At 39.0% G+C, this 17,682-nt stretch overlaps 1 protein-coding gene across 1 annotated transcript in view; it reads right to left on the reverse strand.

The window, feature by feature from the left end:
- The window catches only part of CEMIP2 (cell migration inducing hyaluronidase 2), an 81,838-nt gene that overhangs the window by 49,423 nt on the left and 14,733 nt on the right, over positions 1-17,682 (reverse strand). The window contains exons 2-6 of the mRNA XM_081237466.1: positions 15,582-15,924; positions 11,106-11,246; positions 9,940-10,501; positions 5,400-5,569; positions 1,391-1,579 (exon numbers count right to left, since the gene is read on the reverse strand). Coding sequence (XP_081093592.1) covers positions 1,391-1,579; positions 5,400-5,569; positions 9,940-10,501; positions 11,106-11,246; positions 15,582-15,912 — 1,393 coding nt within the window. The 5' untranslated portion in view covers positions 15,913-15,924. The remainder of the gene's footprint in view (positions 1-1,390; positions 1,580-5,399; positions 5,570-9,939; positions 10,502-11,105; positions 11,247-15,581; positions 15,925-17,682) is intronic.

A 17,682-nucleotide genomic window follows, 5' to 3' on the forward strand; every position in this document is an offset into this window, starting at 1 on the left:
ACAGCAATAATAATCCAGAATCTAACTAAGAATCCATACTGTCTCTCTCTCTCTCTCTGCTTCCTGTCCATGTGCTCTTGTTCTACTCCCTTGAGGACACATGAAGACCCAGATGCATGTTGGATCTAGGAAAACGAATGGTTTTGTACATGTTGATAACAGAGTGTCAAGTTGTTTTTGCTTCTACTTCAAAGCTAAAGTAATCTGCACTTGGACATTAACAGTACAGAAATAACCATCTTTCCTTTCCCACTTCTTAATGTAATATTATTATGCACTTTTAAATTCCCACCTTTATTGGAAGCTTAGAAACACTTTTTATAATGAGCTTTTATCTGATCTTTACTATATAAACTCAGGAAGGAAAAATACAAATAAATCAAGGAGTTGAGATTATGGAGACTCATTATCATGTAGACTTGTTAACAAGAGTGGGAATTTCCAAATGAAATTAATGCCAGATCGTATCATGGTTTTTTAGCTTTTTGTTTTCTGCTTATGCCCTGTATTGTCAAGAAAAGTACAACACTGAATGAAACAAGAAAAAACTGCTAAGTGGGCCAGTTCCATTTTTTTCTAAAGCAAAAAATTTTCCTTTGACCTTCAAAGCTCTAAATTACCCATTGAGTACTTATTAAATAGTTACTATAAATTATTTTGTTTTGTTTTTATTTTGTTTTGTGTCATAAATGTATAATTTTTATTACAGAAGCAAGGAAATATAATGAGTGAAATGCACAATGAATCCCATAATTGAGGCAATGAAGGAAGAAGCTTTGCCTATTACCAGGCTCAAAATAAGTACCTGGTAAATGTCAGTCATCCTTTATAAACACAGATTACAGTAAGAATCTTATTGTACATTGCTCCTTCTCAAAAAAAATATTATTCAAGATTATGATAGGAAATGTAGTTTTATGAAAACACCTTTTTGGTTCCATTTTAAACATATTAGTGAGATCTACTTTTTGCCAAGAAAGTAGACACTCAAAAACCATGAGTTTCATTTTTTTAATTAAAAAAATTAATTATCTATTAAAAAATGAATCTGGTTTACTATTATTTAATAGTGGAAAATTAATAAGAAAGAAGTTGGAAAGGATCTTGAAAAAAAATCAATCCATCTAGTCTGCATTTTTTTTTTTAACATAGAAACTGGCACAAAAACACCGATTTGCCTATAACACATCATTAACAGCAACATTATTGCTCAATGACTACTTTTATCTAACATCCTCTGGGACTCTAGTGTTCAAAGCACCCCACTACTAAGAACTTCAATATTGATGAAGATGATGATGATGATGACGACTGAAAGGAAAACAAAGAATTCCAGGAGTCATATCTCAAAAAGAGTGCTTCCCAAGAAGCCTTCTGAGCAGTCTGATACCTTTGACTTTGACCTGGAAGCGGTTGCACTTGGGACAGGGGAGAAGAGTGAACTCCTCTGCTTGGTACATGGAATAGTCCGTGCTTGCGACCACAATCTGATCTCCAGGTTTCCAGCTACTAACGTCATCCAGCAGATGAAGTTTCACTCCATCCACAACCTCTACCCGGAAACCTGAAAGAGAAACACCTAAACCAAAAAGCAAGAAAGAAAGTGATTTTTTTTTTCTAAAATCAACCCCCTCACTGATTCACAAATCAAAAGTTAAAATAAACACAAGCCAGCAATGCTTCAATTTGATCCGTGCACAGGATGAAACAGGACATTAGCACACACATAATCTTAATATTAAGAATAAAAGCTTGCCTTAGGCAATCTCTCATTTCTGTGCCTTTGCTCATCCTTTAGTCTTTATCTACAGTGTCCTTCCACTCTTAATTCATCAACCAAGATACTATTCATCTGATAAAGTTCAGGTGAACCTTTAAGTACTTCCCAAACATCCTTGCTGGAAGTAACCTTTATCTCCAGTATTCTCATTCTGATATTCTCTCTGGTATGATTCATATCATTCCAATGGGAAGACAGCTCACCTCCTTGGAAGCTACATCAGTAAAGGCAGAAAAGTACATGCATCTGTGTATTCACTGCTCTGTCTCATAGTGCAGACTCATAAATGTCTACTGAAGGGATGAGTATTCCCTATATCATCTGCAATGTGACCTGAAGGCCACATGATAGTGCCCCAGTCCAACTCAGCTCCTTCCCTGGGATAATGTCAGGCTTGCAATCCAGGGACTACTAATTACTGATCTCTCCTAATACCTCCTTTTGAAATTCAGAGTTGGTTCCCAACTAGGCAGATGAAAACTGAAAAGTTGATCCAGCATCTCCATTAACTTATACTCTTTAACATGGAACCAAGTGTAGAAGTGTTTCCTGCTTCTAAACTGTCCATGATATAATCTGTCATGGTTTAAAAACTGATTTAATGCAAATGAATATGGAATAAATGGAAGCTATGAAAAATATGGAAATGTGGGAATACACCACATTTCAAAGATATCTGTTTACTAACTGTACTTCACTATCATCCTTCTAATTAACTGGCAAACTACTCTGGGGCTACTTTAAGACACTGACTCTAAAAGTCGATGATAGGAGTAAAAAAAAGTCATTTACTCAAGTTAGGGAAATAAAAAAGAGGGAAATTTAGGCAAGACACAAAGAGTAACACAAATATCCTTACAGTCTTGAGGATATCCTGATAAACCCTAACCTGAGCAAGTCTTGAATTCTGCTCCTTTAGACTCTGATCCACCATGTTTTCCTGTTTCTACAAAGCACCAAAAAAAAAAGAAAAAAAGAAAAAAAAAAGAACCTAATAAATGTAAAGTGTTTTCTTTTTTTATATGTTTCTTGCATATAAATACTAAAGCCTATAATGGAATTTTGTCTAAATAATAATAATAACTCTAACAATAACGATAGCTAACAGTTGTGGGATTTCACATACATAATAACTTTTCATCAAAACAACTTTGAGATATAGGAACTATTATATGCATTAAAAATAAAGAAAGCAAAGGTCAAGGAATCTGACTGACAGCTGAAAAATGATAGAGCCCACAAATGAATGCTAATTTAATTCCAGAGTCCAATTTCCTAAAGTCTATATCATTCTGCCTTCCCAAGAATCAAAACAGGCAAGTTAAAAGCAAAGGTAAACAAAAACCTCATGGTAGCAATGACAATCACTACCCAAAATTTCATATTTTACCAAAAAGAATTATCTAAAAAAAGAGTAACTAAGAAACATTAATTTTTTCATATAAAATTTCAATAATGCTTTTACAAAAAGATATCTAGGGCTTCCCTGGTGGCACAGTGGTTGAGAGTCCGCCTGCCGATGCAGGGGACACGGGTTCGTGCCCCGGTCCAGGAAGATCCCACATGCCGCGGAGCGGCTAGGCCCGTGAGCCATGGCCGCTGAGCCTGCGCGTCCGGAGCCTGTGCTCCTCAACGGGAGAGGCCACAACAGTGAGAGGCCCGCGTACCGCAAAAAAAAAAAAAAAAAAAAAAAAAAAGATAAATAAATTTTGGCTTAAAAGACCATCAGAATTTGTTTCTGTTTAAAAAAAAAAAAAAAAAACTAGGTTACATGGAAAAAATCTGTATTGTTCGATTATTCCTCACTTTTTTCTGGCTGTAGAAGAAAATCCTACCTGAGATATCTCCTATTAGCACTACTGAATTGGAAGTATGAAAGGATGTAAGTTTTATCCTCCTTGCTTCCTGGAGAGAATTTCTACCTCTTCCAGAAAATAGGAGCCACTGAGAACATAGAACACAAACAATATCCTACAGTAGATAGCTAGAATGTACCCTCTTCCAGAAGAGAGGAGTCATTGGCAATGTGGAAATGAAAGCAAAATTTCCCACAAAGGAAATGTTGACTCAAGGTTTGTCAGTGTTATCCCCTGCCTGGAGTCTTCCTGGAAGCAGTTCCACTAAACTCTTCATGCAGGTCCAAATTCCTGCTTAGAAATACTCCTCACCTACCTATGCTTTTTGCCAGAGGCAACCATGACGTGGTCAAAAGAGCAGTAGTCTTGGAGGCAGAAAGCTGAGGCTTGATTCCAGCTTCCTTATCCGTAATAGAAACCATCTGCTCACCTCAGACTCAGAAGGCTGCTTAGATGGAACATGTGAAAGTCCCTGTTACATACCAGGAACTCTGTTTTAAAGCAAAAGACTTTCTCTCTTTAATTACAAGGACACAAAATACACCCAGGTCATGTTTGCATTATTGTTAAAATAGCTAACCTTTATTTAGTGCTTACTATATACACTGTGCTAAAAAACTTCATATTCTTCACATTTGATACTCACAGCAGCTCTATGTGGTAGTTTCCATTATTATCCCCATTTTTCAGATGAGGAAACTGAGGGTTAGGAAGTTAAAGTCACATGCCCATCATCATATAGTAAGTAAAAGAGCTGGGATATGAACCCAGGCATTCTGTCTCCAGAAATCCATTTCAGTAAATACTTTGCTACAATGCTGCTCAAAACAGAGTTATAAGGTCAGTCTAAACTAAACCTTTCTGGCTAATTACAGATGTAAGAAAGCAATTTTAAATGACTCATTTCACATTAATTTTGGTATAATATTGGGTTGGAAAAGAAAGCTGGTGGGTAAGCACAGACAGAAGGCTGCCTATCTACCTGGAGCCAAAAAAATCGAGCAGCAAAGTCGGTAAGTACAGAAATTCTGCAGTGAACATCCTTAAGAGAAAAAATCAGAGCATCAGTGCTAGACATGATAGTTCTTCTGAAAGATGGATTATAATTTTAAAATATGCTGAAGAAAAAGTAAAGACCTAAGGTAACTTTACAATACATTATTTAAGGAGAGGAAAGCAGGTTAAAATAAAATGAACACTAGGGGAGGCAACATAGATTGAAGAGTGCTAATTAACTCTGAATGATAGGGTTAAACATTAATTTTAACTGTACTTTTCTGTGTTTTCCAATTTGTCCATAAGATAAATGTAGTAGCTGGTTTATCAAGGAAAAATTGCTAAGAAAATGAGTAATTTGTTTATACAGCATGTGTTCAAAGGCAATATTTGCCGACACGTCTATATAACGAGAAAATCTAAAGTACAAGATCATTTCACTGTCACAGAGCATAACCAAAGACAGCTCACCTGATCACCTCCAGATTTGTTCAATTGGTACCAAATCCAGGAAGCACATCCATTAACTACACCATATGACTCAAGAATGAAGAACAAAAGTCCAATTGGGGGGTGCCTAAACTAGATCATTTTCTAGTCCAGAAAAAACTCTTGAGTCTAAAAGATTATGTACAGTAGGGAAACTACAGGTTTCATCTTTAACCAGCTGAGAAATCTAAACAGACTGTCATTTGAATACACTTAAAAAAAAAATCTGTCACAATACTTACCAATGTCTTACAAGAATATAAACTGCACTCGCCTACCTTCAATCCATTCACTATAAGCTGTCACAGAGAACTTCTGACCATCCACAGTATAAAATTCTCTTTGGGCAAGAGCCTTTCCTCCACTACTATGATTCTCATAGTTTCTCACAGATTCATTGCAAGAAGTACTTCCACCATCAATGACACCAACCAAAGCCCAAGCTTGCCTAGAAGGAAAATAAACAGGTGCATTTGATTACTTGTCATGGTACTGACCCAAAGCCCCGACACAGATGTTATGACAGGTGCTGTTAATTCATTTTTTCACTTTTGTCAACCCCTCCACCTCTTTTTCCATATGTGGTTGCAAGTCCAAACTTGACTGAAATAACTGACATCACAGAAGAAAATGCACCTGAATTTTAAATCCTTGTTTGTCCAGCTCTGTAACAGGTGAAACACTGATGACTATGACTTCAATTAATCACTCACTTCCTTCCTCAATGCATACCCACTTCATTCCTATATCTTTCTGGGCACAAACCCATTTCTTTTTAAATGATTATTACCTGCACTCTTTTCCGCTCTCCTCTCTGCTATGTTCTGAAATCTAGCTGCATAATAGAATCACATGGAGCTTTAGGAATATATCCATGCTTAGACCCAGCCCACACTGATCCAAACAACATCTCTACAGGTGGGGCCTGGCATTAGTCTGTTTTTAAAGTTCCCCAGATGCCACGATTATGCAGCCACACTGGAGAACCACTGAGTTAGAGCAGTGGTTCTCAAACTTTGTAGGCATCAGAATCATCTGGAGGGCTTGTTAAATCAGATTGCTGGGCCCCACCTTCTGACTGTTTGAGGTGGGGGCCATAGAATTTGCATTTATGACAAGTTCCCAAGTGATGCTGATGCTTCTGGTCTGGGAACCACACTGAGAACCTCTGAGCCACAGGTCAGAGGTTAGAGCCGTAGGTATCAACCTTAACTGCACAAATTGCAGGGGGGCGTGTCCTAGCCTTCAGAGATCCTGAGGTAAATCATGTAGGGTGGGCCCTGGGCGTGGGATTTTTTTAAGATCTCATGTATGCAAACAAGGCTGAGCACCACTGTATTATTGGTTTCTTAATATTCTTAAATTAAAACTGTAGAATCACTATCCAATAGATTTAAAATTTTAGATGCTTTATATCTATCTGTTGAAAGCAGTATGTTTGAAAAACACCATTTTGGGCTTCCCTGGTGGCACAGTGGTTGAGAATCTGCCTGCTAATGCAGGGGACACGGGTTCGAGCCCTGGTTCAGGAAGATCCCACTGCCGCGGAGCAACTAGGCCCGTGAGCCATGGCAGCTGAGCCTGCGCGTCTGGAGCCTGTGCTCCGCAACAAGAGAGGCCACGATAGTGAGAGGCCCGCGCACCGCGATGAACAGTGACCCCCGCTTGCCACAACTAGAGAAAGCCCTTGCACAGAAACATAGAACCAACACAGCCCTAAATAAATAAATAAATAAATAAATAAATAAATAAAAATTTTTTTAAAAAGAAAAACACCATTTTATTTCTGTGATACTGTGATAAACATCCCAGGGACTTTGTTCAAGCTTGTGGCAAAATCAATCAAAAAAAAAAAGAAAGAACAAAGATAAAAAGTCAGAAAATTTGCCTTAAGACTCCTGGTTTAAAACATGAAAAGAAAAATGTCAACTTCCTACTGTAGAAAAAAAAAATGCCAAATGTAATCTATGCTAGACAGATGGCTGGATATTCACAGATGAAAGTTAATCAAAGCATGCCTACAACCTTACAAATTCTACACCCACCCCTGCGTGGATTAGCTACTCTTTGGTTGACTGTGCTTTATAGCTCTATTTATATTCCTTGATACAGCAGAAAGAATCAAATGAAGAATGTCTCAATTTATTATCTCCTGTGTGAGAGGGAAGAGGAAGAATATCAGAGGCTTCCTTTATTTACCAGAACTGCCTCAGCAACTATAAAACAATGTTCTATTCTATTGATATTATCTCCAAAACACTCCTACTTCCCTCCTCCACTTGAGGAAAATTTCAGCGTGCCAGAACATTATCTTCAAAGGGGCATGTTTATGTACCCTGGAGATAATGTCAATGCAATGGAATGTTGGCAAAGGATCACAACTCTAATTCCTCCATCAAATCAGCAGCAATATTTCTAAATTCTAAAGGGAATTTAGAAACAGTAGGGAGAGGAACCCAAAAATAGTCAAACAAAATATTCATAGCTAATGAACACACAAAACCTAGAACAATAATGACAAAAAGAAACAAAAGTTGTAATCTCCGGTATTACTGGATAGTGAAACAAAGTAGGTGTCTGACTTTGAACAGACCACACTTCCATTCATAGGTCTATAAATTATAGAAAATGTGCACATGAGCATGAAGAAATGGATAAAAGAACACTCAGAGAAACACATTTTATGAGAGGTCTGAACTGGACAACCACCCAGATGTCCAGCAGTAAATACACTGTGCTATAGTCATACAATAGAAAATAAACAACGATGAAAATAAGCCACCCTGCATGCACCAACATAAACGACACAATAACGAGGTTGAGCAAAGAAGCCAGACACAAAATATAACATATTGTCTGCTTCCATTTATATGAAGTTCAAAGACAGCCAAAACTGGGGCTTCCCTGGTGGCACAGTGGTTGAGAGTCCGCCTGCCAATGCTAGGGGACACAGGTTCGTGCCCCGGTCCAGGAAGATCCCACATGCCGCGGAGTGGCTGGTCCCGTGAGCCATGGCCGCTGAGCCTGTGCATCCGGAGCCTGTGCTCCGCAACGGGAGAGGCCCCAGCAGTGAGAGGCCCGTGTACCGCAAAAAAAAAAAAAAAAAGACAGGCAAACCTGAACTTTAGTGTTCTCCACAAATCCAGGGGAGTGGTTTACCTTTGGTGAACAGAGGGAGTGGTCAGTGAACAGGATGGGATAGGATGGGGGTTTCCAGGACACTGGCAACGTTCTCTTTCGTGATCTGGGTGGTCGCTACCCCAATATCACATGGTGATAAGTCATTAAACTCTATATTATTGTTTTTAGCACTTTTCTGTATATGTATAATATTTAATTAAACAAACCACCACCACCACCACCCCAAAAAATAAACCACCTCTAAGCCCTCCTTCTCTACAGCCTACACAGTATACTCCTAAACTTCCCTTGGGCTTCTCACCTTTGGGAAGCCTCTACTGATTCCCCAAGGCTCCTTCTATTTGCACTCCCATCATACCCTGTAGCTGCACTAAGTGTCTCATTGTATGATCCCCTTCTACTTAGGTCTCTGTTTATGCACCAGATTAAAAGAGGACTCTGAGACAGTGTCCTTTCATCTAAGCATCTATGGGTACCCAGCGCTTAGAATCCCCTAAATATTCCCTGGGTGAGTAAAAAGCATTTTAGGAACATTACAGATGCTTTTTCTTCACTAATTTTTGTCTTCTTAACTTTCTCTACAATTCCTATAGCTAATATTCCATTCCAACACTGACCAAAGAAAAAATAATAACTAGATCATTTCAACATGGGAGTTTTGAAGTCCTCTTACGTTTTTTTTGTTTTGTTTTTTTTTGCTGTAGGCGGGCCTCTCACTGTTGTGGCCTCTCCCGTTGCAGAGCACAGGCTCCGGACGCACAGGTCCAGCGGCCATGGCTCACGGGTCCAGCCGCTCCGCAGCATGTGGGATCCTCCTGAACCGGGTCATGAACCTGCATCCCCTGCATTGGCAGGCAGACTCTCAACCACTGCGCCACCAGGGAAGCCTGTCCTCTTACTTTTCACTGCAGATATTCCCTGACTTTATTGTGAACAGTAAGCAGAATTAAAACTTATTTTTCTTTTTTTTTTTTAATTAAATGTTGAGCCAGCTGCTTCCCCAGAACCCAGAACTGCATTAGGAAATCATGATTAACTAGACTATGGCACAAAAACACAAGAATAAATTGTAGGAATGAATCCTACTATCTGGATGAACCTCGTAGCCCTCCAACTTGTGCTTCCTCACATGTGCCAGGGCCCCACAGGCCTGTGCCAATCAAACAAGCAGATTCAAATTAAAGGATTCAAAAAAAAAAAAAAAAGAAAGAAAGAAAGAAAAAGAAAAAGAAAATTGTGCATGTTCCACCCCTCCTCAATCTTTTCAGACAACTTTTATACCTTAGCACGGAATTGGGCCCTAACCTTTCAACTCATAAGGCACCTCAATTAGCCTGAGTTTCATATGATCTTCAGAAGATAATAAAAGAAGGAAGTCAATCTCCTTAAACTGCCTGATTGCTTTCAGTACGTTTCTGTTCTTAATTTTTCACAAGCCCAATGCTAAGGTTCACAAAGTGCTTCCTAAACCAAAGCCAAGAAAAGAACTTTGTAAACAGTCTTCTGTCCTCCAGTTCAAAGCAAGAGGCAACGAGACTTCCGAATGGTAGTGGCCATTCTGGCCCCTGAAGTCAGACTGTGAAGTGTTTTGTTTCTTTCTCCATCCCGCTCTCCTCTCACACAGACACAGACGCTAATACATAGCAGGAAGGAAAGTAAAGAGATATGTATGCCCACCTGTAGCCCAGTCCTTGGATCAGCTTACTTCCCAGCCGGTCCTGGATCATTTGTATGGTTCCTTGTAAGAGGCTTTTGACTGCTGAATCTCCAACAGCTATGGCAACAATCCGTCCTGGATCCTGGTCTCTCAGGAATTTCTGAAGTCGCCTACTTTCATTGTGGTATTCGTGGGTATCAAACCTCTCAATTTCCAAAATTTTGGCTGTGTCTTGGTCAATGACCCTCACATTGAGGCCCCTGGAAAAGTCCTTTTCAAAGGCATGGGAGCCAAAGGTCAAGCCTGAGGAATTCAGAGTTCTCACCAACAGCGTCCACGATGCCTTCTGTGCCCCATGTAATTCCAGTGTCCCGCCGGCTTCCACACCAATAAATTTTTTGCCAAATGTTGGCATACTTTCACCTTCATCCGACTTGCCATACAAGGCAATTGTCGCTTTGGATTTATAGCGGCAATTTTCTGCTCCAATATGAAGCGCCCCACCATCCTTGATCAGGATATAACGAGTCCTCAAAGTAATATTTCTGGATCCATCTTTATCGTCCCCAAATACAAGCAGTCCTGCAGGGAATAACACTAAGTAAGCCAACTTCTGAAACATCTTTCTGAGGTACAGAGAAATAAATTTCATCTTAAGAGGGGGAAAAAAAGCACTTCCGCAGTTAAGTTGGGAAAAAGAATTTACTAGAAGTCTGCTTAGAAAATTGAACCTGTTTTCAAAACATATTAAAGGAAGAAATGGAGAGTTCATATCTCAACACCCTAAAGATGCCCATGTGTATGAATTTCAATCCATTCACTTTAAAGATACATCATTTCTAGAAAAATATCTAAGACTCTACAAATCTGAATCTCATTTTCACATATGTTAACCCATATTAACTCTCGCATCACTGTCCATAGTTGTAACAAAGATTTAGCTATGAGAGATGACCTTCTGGAACTATTTCCTTTTCTATAAATCAAGGGTCTTGACTTGAGTGATTTCTAAGGCCCTTCCAGCTCTTGAATTCTACTGTTCTACCTTAGGAACTTTTCCTGTCTCCATGGTTAGAGTGACACCACATCCTAAAAGCTAAGAATAGTTTTCTACTAAAGAACATCAAACGTTGCCCTGTAGTAAAGAGCAACCTTGCTGTTCCCATAGACAGGGACCACTACTTACCTCCATCCTTAATGATTATAGAGTTCACCGTGGCATCTGAGGTCAGGCGTAACATATCGCCCTCCTTGATAACAACTTGTTTTGCAGAATCTTGTCCTGGATCCCAGTTCCTGAGACGGGGGTTTTGATCTGGGCAATTCTCTATAAAACAATACGTCGATATCCCATTAATCAACAATATGCAGAAATACCTTTAGCCAAATCCAAGTACTACCATCATTTATTGCAACCTGCAAGTAATGGGCTGACATATTTTAATTTCCTTCCATAAGGATGGAAGTCCCATCCATCCCACCAAGCAGAGATGTGTCAAATCCTTTACTTCCTCAACGCATAAAAAAGGTTTCACCACAAAACCAAGTCGCTATCCTCTCGTTTGGGTCAGAGTCCACAAGGTGAAAACAGAGTTCGCCTGAACTATCTACTCTGGAAATAAATCAACAGTAAGAGGCAAAACTCTGAATTGTTCTTGGACCCACTCTAGAAAGCCGTTATAGAAAAGAAACTATGTTCACAACATACTGATAAATAAAAAATAGAAATTGCTAACCAATATGTATATTAGGTCTTCCCAGGTTCCTTCCTATGCACAGTGAATCATAAAGTAGGTGATAATAGCACTTCTTTCATTCCAAAGGCAGCCGCTGATAAACATCACTATCTTCGGACATGTACACTTTCCCAACAAAGCTGTAAGAGGCAAATGGCCAAAGACATGACTTCTCATTTTCAGAGACGAGGAAACGGCAGATTAGAGAAGCCAAACCCTAGATTACTCAGCAAGTTGAGTGATATGGAAGTTCCCCTTTAAGAAATGAGGTTTACTTTCCTTGTAGCGTTTCTTTACTAGAATTAGAATTTTCCTCTTGAGGGACTTCCCTGGTGGTATAGTGGGTAACACTTCGTGCTCCCAATGCAGGGGGACCGGGTTCGATCCCTGGTAGGGAAACTAGATCCCACACGCGTGCCGCAACTTAAGAAGTCCGCATGCAACTAAGACCTGGCGCAGCCGAAATAAATAAATAAATAAATATTTTTTAAAAAAAGATGTGTATAGTGTACATAATATGTTAGTAACGTGTAAGATATGTTAAAAAAAAAAAAAAAGGACTTCCCTGGTGGCGCAGTGGTTAAGAATCCACCTGCCAATGTAGGGGACACGGGTTTGAGCCCTGGTCCAGGAAGATCCCACATGCCACGGAGCAACTAAGCCCGTGTGCCACAACTACTGAGCCTGCGCTCTAGAGCCTGTGAGCCACAACTACTGAGCCCATGCACCACAACTACTGAAGCTCGTGTGCTGCAACTACTGAAGCCCGCACGCCTAGAGACCGTGCTCCACAACAAAAGAAGCCACCGCAACGAGAAGCCTGCGCACCCCAACAAAGAGTGGCCCCGACTCGCCACAGCTAGAGAAAGCCCACATGCAGCAACAAAGACCCAACGCAGCCAAAAATAAATTAATGAATTAATTTTTAAAAATAAAATAAAGAATAAATGGAGTGTTTAAAAAAAAAGAATTTGCCTCTTGAATAGATGATGATGAAAACATAAAAGTATTTTGCATTGCCACAGCTATTTAATGCATGAGACATTTAGTTTCTGCTATAATTTGGAAGAAAAGAGAGGGAAAAAATCACACCAATTTTGACCAACTAATGACCAGGTAGTTACTGAGGATCAATTTGTCCACTCTGGACTAGAAAGTGTAAGATTTATAAAGTATATAATTTATAAAATTTAGAATGAGCTCACAGCCCTCAGAGCATATAACCTAGCTTGGGAGAAAAAGCCACCATGTATGAAATAATACTGAAAAATGTGGTAGTTACTTTAGATGCAAAAGAGCTCAGAGAAAGGAGGGGTGGGGCTAGAGTAACTGAGGCAGCTTCAATGGAGCAGATGACACTAGACATAGATCCCCAAAGGGTGGATAGTATTTAAATAAGAGGAGCATGAAGGGGAGATAAGAATACTAGTGATGCAAATATCCCTTACTATCCAAGTCCATTTGGTTGCTCATTTAGAATAGCAAGATACAGCCTACATTTAAACTAAGCAAAGATAAGAATGGACAGGATATGCTTGCAAATCATACGAAGGTGGAAGGTATATGTTGGGGGATAATATGAGAAAAAGTAGAGACACTGGGTACATCACAAAGATATAATTTTTTATAGGAAGAAAATTGTGATTCCTCATTTTGAACTTGCACACCACTAATGCAAGCATCTATTTCTAAGCATTCATGTTGGCTCACGCTTTCTCTTTGAGGTGATAATAACCACTACAGTTAAAATTAGTCCCACTAGTTAAGACCCTGGCAATTATTTCATGGAATTAGTTTTTCTCCTAGCAGTTTCATAATCATTGATATTTAATTCTGATAAATCAATGATCATCACTATTATACTAAGAATAAACCTTAAACTTTTATTCCCATCGAAGAAACAAAAAACGTCTTGAATTCATTCTGACTTAATACTGAGGATTTCTTGAGCTTTTCTTCTACCTCCCTCTCTACCCATAAAACATTTAGCTGGAATGCTCCATGATATCATAATCAAATGTAGGCCCCAGGTAACAAGCGCTGTACCCAGGTACAGAAGGAAATCCAGAAGGAATCTAAGTCTCAAAAGATCTAGAGCCTACTATAATAGTTACATAATTCCTCTTAATTGTTTATAATTATTCCCCAGGAAAGCAAGCTTCATTAGAAATTTTTTATCACCAAAAATTCCAGTCTGTTTTTTCCAGTAAAGTACACTTAATGAGAAAATATATAGTCTGCAGAAAGCATCAAAAAAATAGCTTAGCTAGCCCCACCTTCTCAGCTACCCATTTGTTGAGCAGTGGATGCATTATCAAAGTTACGTAACAGGGGCTTCCCTGGTGGCGCAGTGGTTGAGAGTCTGCCTGCCGATGCAGGGGACACGGGTTCGTGCCCTGGTCCGGGAAGATCCCACATGCCGCGGAGCGGCTGGGCCCGTGAGCCATGGCCGCTGAGCCTGCACGTCCGGAGCCTGTGCTCCGCAACAGGAGAGGCCACAGCGGTGAGAGGCCCGCATACCAAAAAAAAAAAAAAAAAAAAGTTACGTAACAGCAATAACCACAGTGAGGCTGATCCTGAAATATTTCAGCATACCAGATCTTTCCACTGATATTCTGCCCTTATACTGCCAAAATGTGAAACTAAATGATGTTGATTCAAGGAACCACATCAGCAATTCAATGTCTTAGCTGGAATATGAAAACATCAATTAAAGCCACAGATTTCAGCTCTGATTTTCCATAATCTAGCAACCCTTTACTGCAGATTACTTGGAAAGAATGAATCAACAGCAGTGAATTTGGTTATTCATCTGGAGAAAAGGGGAAAGAAAGTCAATGCTATGTGCAATGGAAAGCAATGCTGCAAGTTCTTTACGTGCTCTACTGGCTTGGCCAACAAAGATGTTGAATGAACATCTCTCTTACTTTAGGTCTATTTTCTTAGAAGTACTGACATTACCTCCTCCCAAAACCTTAAAGTCTATAAGATCCCTAAATCACCCATTAAAACTAAATAAACTAATATTTCTAAGTCTTATAACTGGTAAAATGCTTCTCAGACATTATACCCATTTAAGGAGGCACTAATTCAACAAAAATCTGTTGCAGACTATAAAAAAAAAATGCAGACCAGTATGGTACCAATCCATTGGCCTGGTCTGCTTTTTCCACAGTGCTGAACCCTTTGATTTTCAGAGAGACGGATAGGTATTATGAGGCCATTCTTCACTGGTATTATATTGAGGCTGACTGACAATAAACTTTTCAAAATCATTCAAAGTACTGCTATATTACCAACTTGAAAAGCAAAGGTCATTTAAGAAATTAAAATCTCCCTAAATGATGTTTAACTATGAAGACAAGTGTATCAGAACTTATACCTACTAATGGATGTTTTTCTTTAAGGATATGCCTTGTTCCTCAAAAATATTGGAAGCTTCTCTTTTGGAACTGTCTCCCCAACTGGTTTCAAATGGCAGAACACAAATCTTATCACTTTCACTTTTTTTTTCAATTAAATATACTTTATCACTGCATTTAGTAATTTTTATTACTAAAAACTTGTGTCGGTCTGAAAATCATACCTATCACAAAAGATGAAATTGCACTACCACAGGATTTCAAAAAAGACTCTTAAAATTACTATTTTGAAAAGAAATGCTCCAAGAAAGTCTTGAGCCCTGGGACAAAGTGGGAAAATGGAAAGGAAGAGCAATCCTTTAATTTTATCATTTCCAGTGGATTCCTTTAACAATTGCTCTCATTCATAAGAAGATACACCTCATATTATCTAATTATATATTAGTAAGCTAGAGCCAAGTTAAAATAACAAAAGATTTTTCAGAATTTATTCTACTATTTCCTTCCCTTCTTTCTTCTCCTAGAATGGGTTCTGTATGCACACATGCACACATACGCACTTACCATCTGGAGCATATTTTGAGGATATTCCTAAAATGACTGCAAGTGCAACAAAAAATGAAAAACTAGTAATAGCAAAGCAAATGAAAGTATTTTTGTGCCTCTTCTGCTTTCGGCTTTCTCTCTGGGCTTGTTGTTCCTCAGATGAGAAAGCAAAGGTGGCCCGGGCTTCCGGTCTGGTAGAGGTAAATTTGGCTGAAGCTTGGCTCTTTGGAGGAGGAGGGGGACGCAGTGGGACAACCTTCCCTGGAACATAGCCAGATGAGCGATGGCTGTTTCCATTCTGAGGTTGCAGGAAAGCAGGGGAGTGGCCCCTGGAATTAGTGGCATGCATGATATACTGTCACTGTGGAAAGAAAAGAAAATTAAGGCTCAGAAATGTGAGAATTGTAATGGCTTTTTTTTAGTATTGTGGTAAAATATACATAACATGAAGCTTACCATTTTAACCATTTTTAAACGTAAAATCAGTGGCATTAAGCACATTCACAATGTTGTACAACCATTACAACCATCCATTTCCACAACATTTGCATCATCACAAACAGAAACTCTATAGCCATTAAGCAATAACATTCTCCCCTTCGCCCCAGTCCCTAGTAACCACTGTAATGACTTTTTGAAAATATCAAGTCAGCTTACATCCTGGTATAATAAACTATGTCAACAATCACCTTCACTAATCGTCTTCTAATGCCATGGCTCTTAAACCCTGCACATTATAATCACCCACTAACGTTGATGCCCAGTGCCACACTCTCAAAATTAAGTCAGGAGCCAAGCATCTGTATCTTTTAAATGCCCCCCAAGTGACACTAATGAGCATCTAGTTTGAGAGCCACTGTTCTGTGGCAACTGTTCTCAATTGTGCATAAGAATCACCAGGGAATCTTGTTAAAAATGTAGATTCCCAGGCTTTCCACCCCAGTGATTCTGGCTCAGTTGGTGGGAAGAGTGCCCTGGAGTTCACATTTTTAAAATGTACCTTGGTGACACTGAAGCAGGTGGTCACACCTTGAGTATCATTACTGTAAATCACTTCAAATTGAAGTTAGAGTCCATGTGTCATATGAGGACCATAAGGTGGCCCTAACAAGTTCCAGTAGGCAAGCATACATGTTTAGGTGTCTAATTTTTCCACAAAATTTATCTCCTTGTAAAGCAACTGAACTATTTTTAACCATGTTATCACTTAACAGACTGTGAATTCATTTAATGAGAAAGTCTATATTATTTCTTTAAATCCTCAAATTTTGTTTAAAAAATAGTAGCATTCAAAGGTTATGGTTAAGATGATTTTTAAAAATAGCTAACATTCATAGAGCACTTACTGCCAGGCCCTGTTCTAAACACCTTACGTGTGTTAACTCATCTAATACATTTAATTTGTCATATTCATCTAACACGACAAATCTATGAGTAGGTGCCATTATCCCCATTTTACATATGAGAAAACTGAGGACTAGAAAAGTTGATTCGCTAGTTTACAGAGAACCAGGACTTCAACCAAAGAATTTTGAATCTAGAGTTCAGGCTCTTAACAGTTACACTCATATGTCTTCCAAAACAATTGAGAGACAATAATTTCAAAGAATCAATTCTGCAAAGGTATAACTAGAACTGTGTTGAGTCTGAAAGGGCACCTTAATATTCTCAGAACTTCTTCATGCAGAAGTTTACTAGACTCTACATGATTCTTTCTTATCTAAGAGAAGCTGACATACACACAAAACGGCAGTCCTTTTTACTTTCTATATTCTTTATAGTAAGCATTTACCAGTTTTCGAATAAAAGAATAAGTTTTGAATGAAACCTTACTCTGTAACTTTGCCAAATTAAAGAAAGAGAGGGAGGCTAGGAGGTAGGGAGGGAGAAAAAGAGGAAGAATGGAAGGAGGGAAGGAAGGAAGGAAGGAAGGAAGGAAGGAAGGAAGGAAGGAAGGAAGGGAGGGAGGGAGGGAAGGAGGGAGAGAGGGAGGGAGGGAAAGAAGAGCTGTCATTTAATATTCTTATTGCAGCAACTGTGGATAAATAAGAAACATGATGTTCATTACTTCCCTTCCTTAACTGCAGCATCTCAGAGTCACCTGACTTCATTCAATACT

The sequence above is a fragment of the Mesoplodon bidens genome, assembly GCF_964165515.1.
Source record: "Mesoplodon bidens genome assembly, chromosome: 6".
Taxonomy (NCBI): domain Eukaryota; kingdom Metazoa; phylum Chordata; class Mammalia; order Artiodactyla; family Ziphiidae; genus Mesoplodon; species Mesoplodon bidens.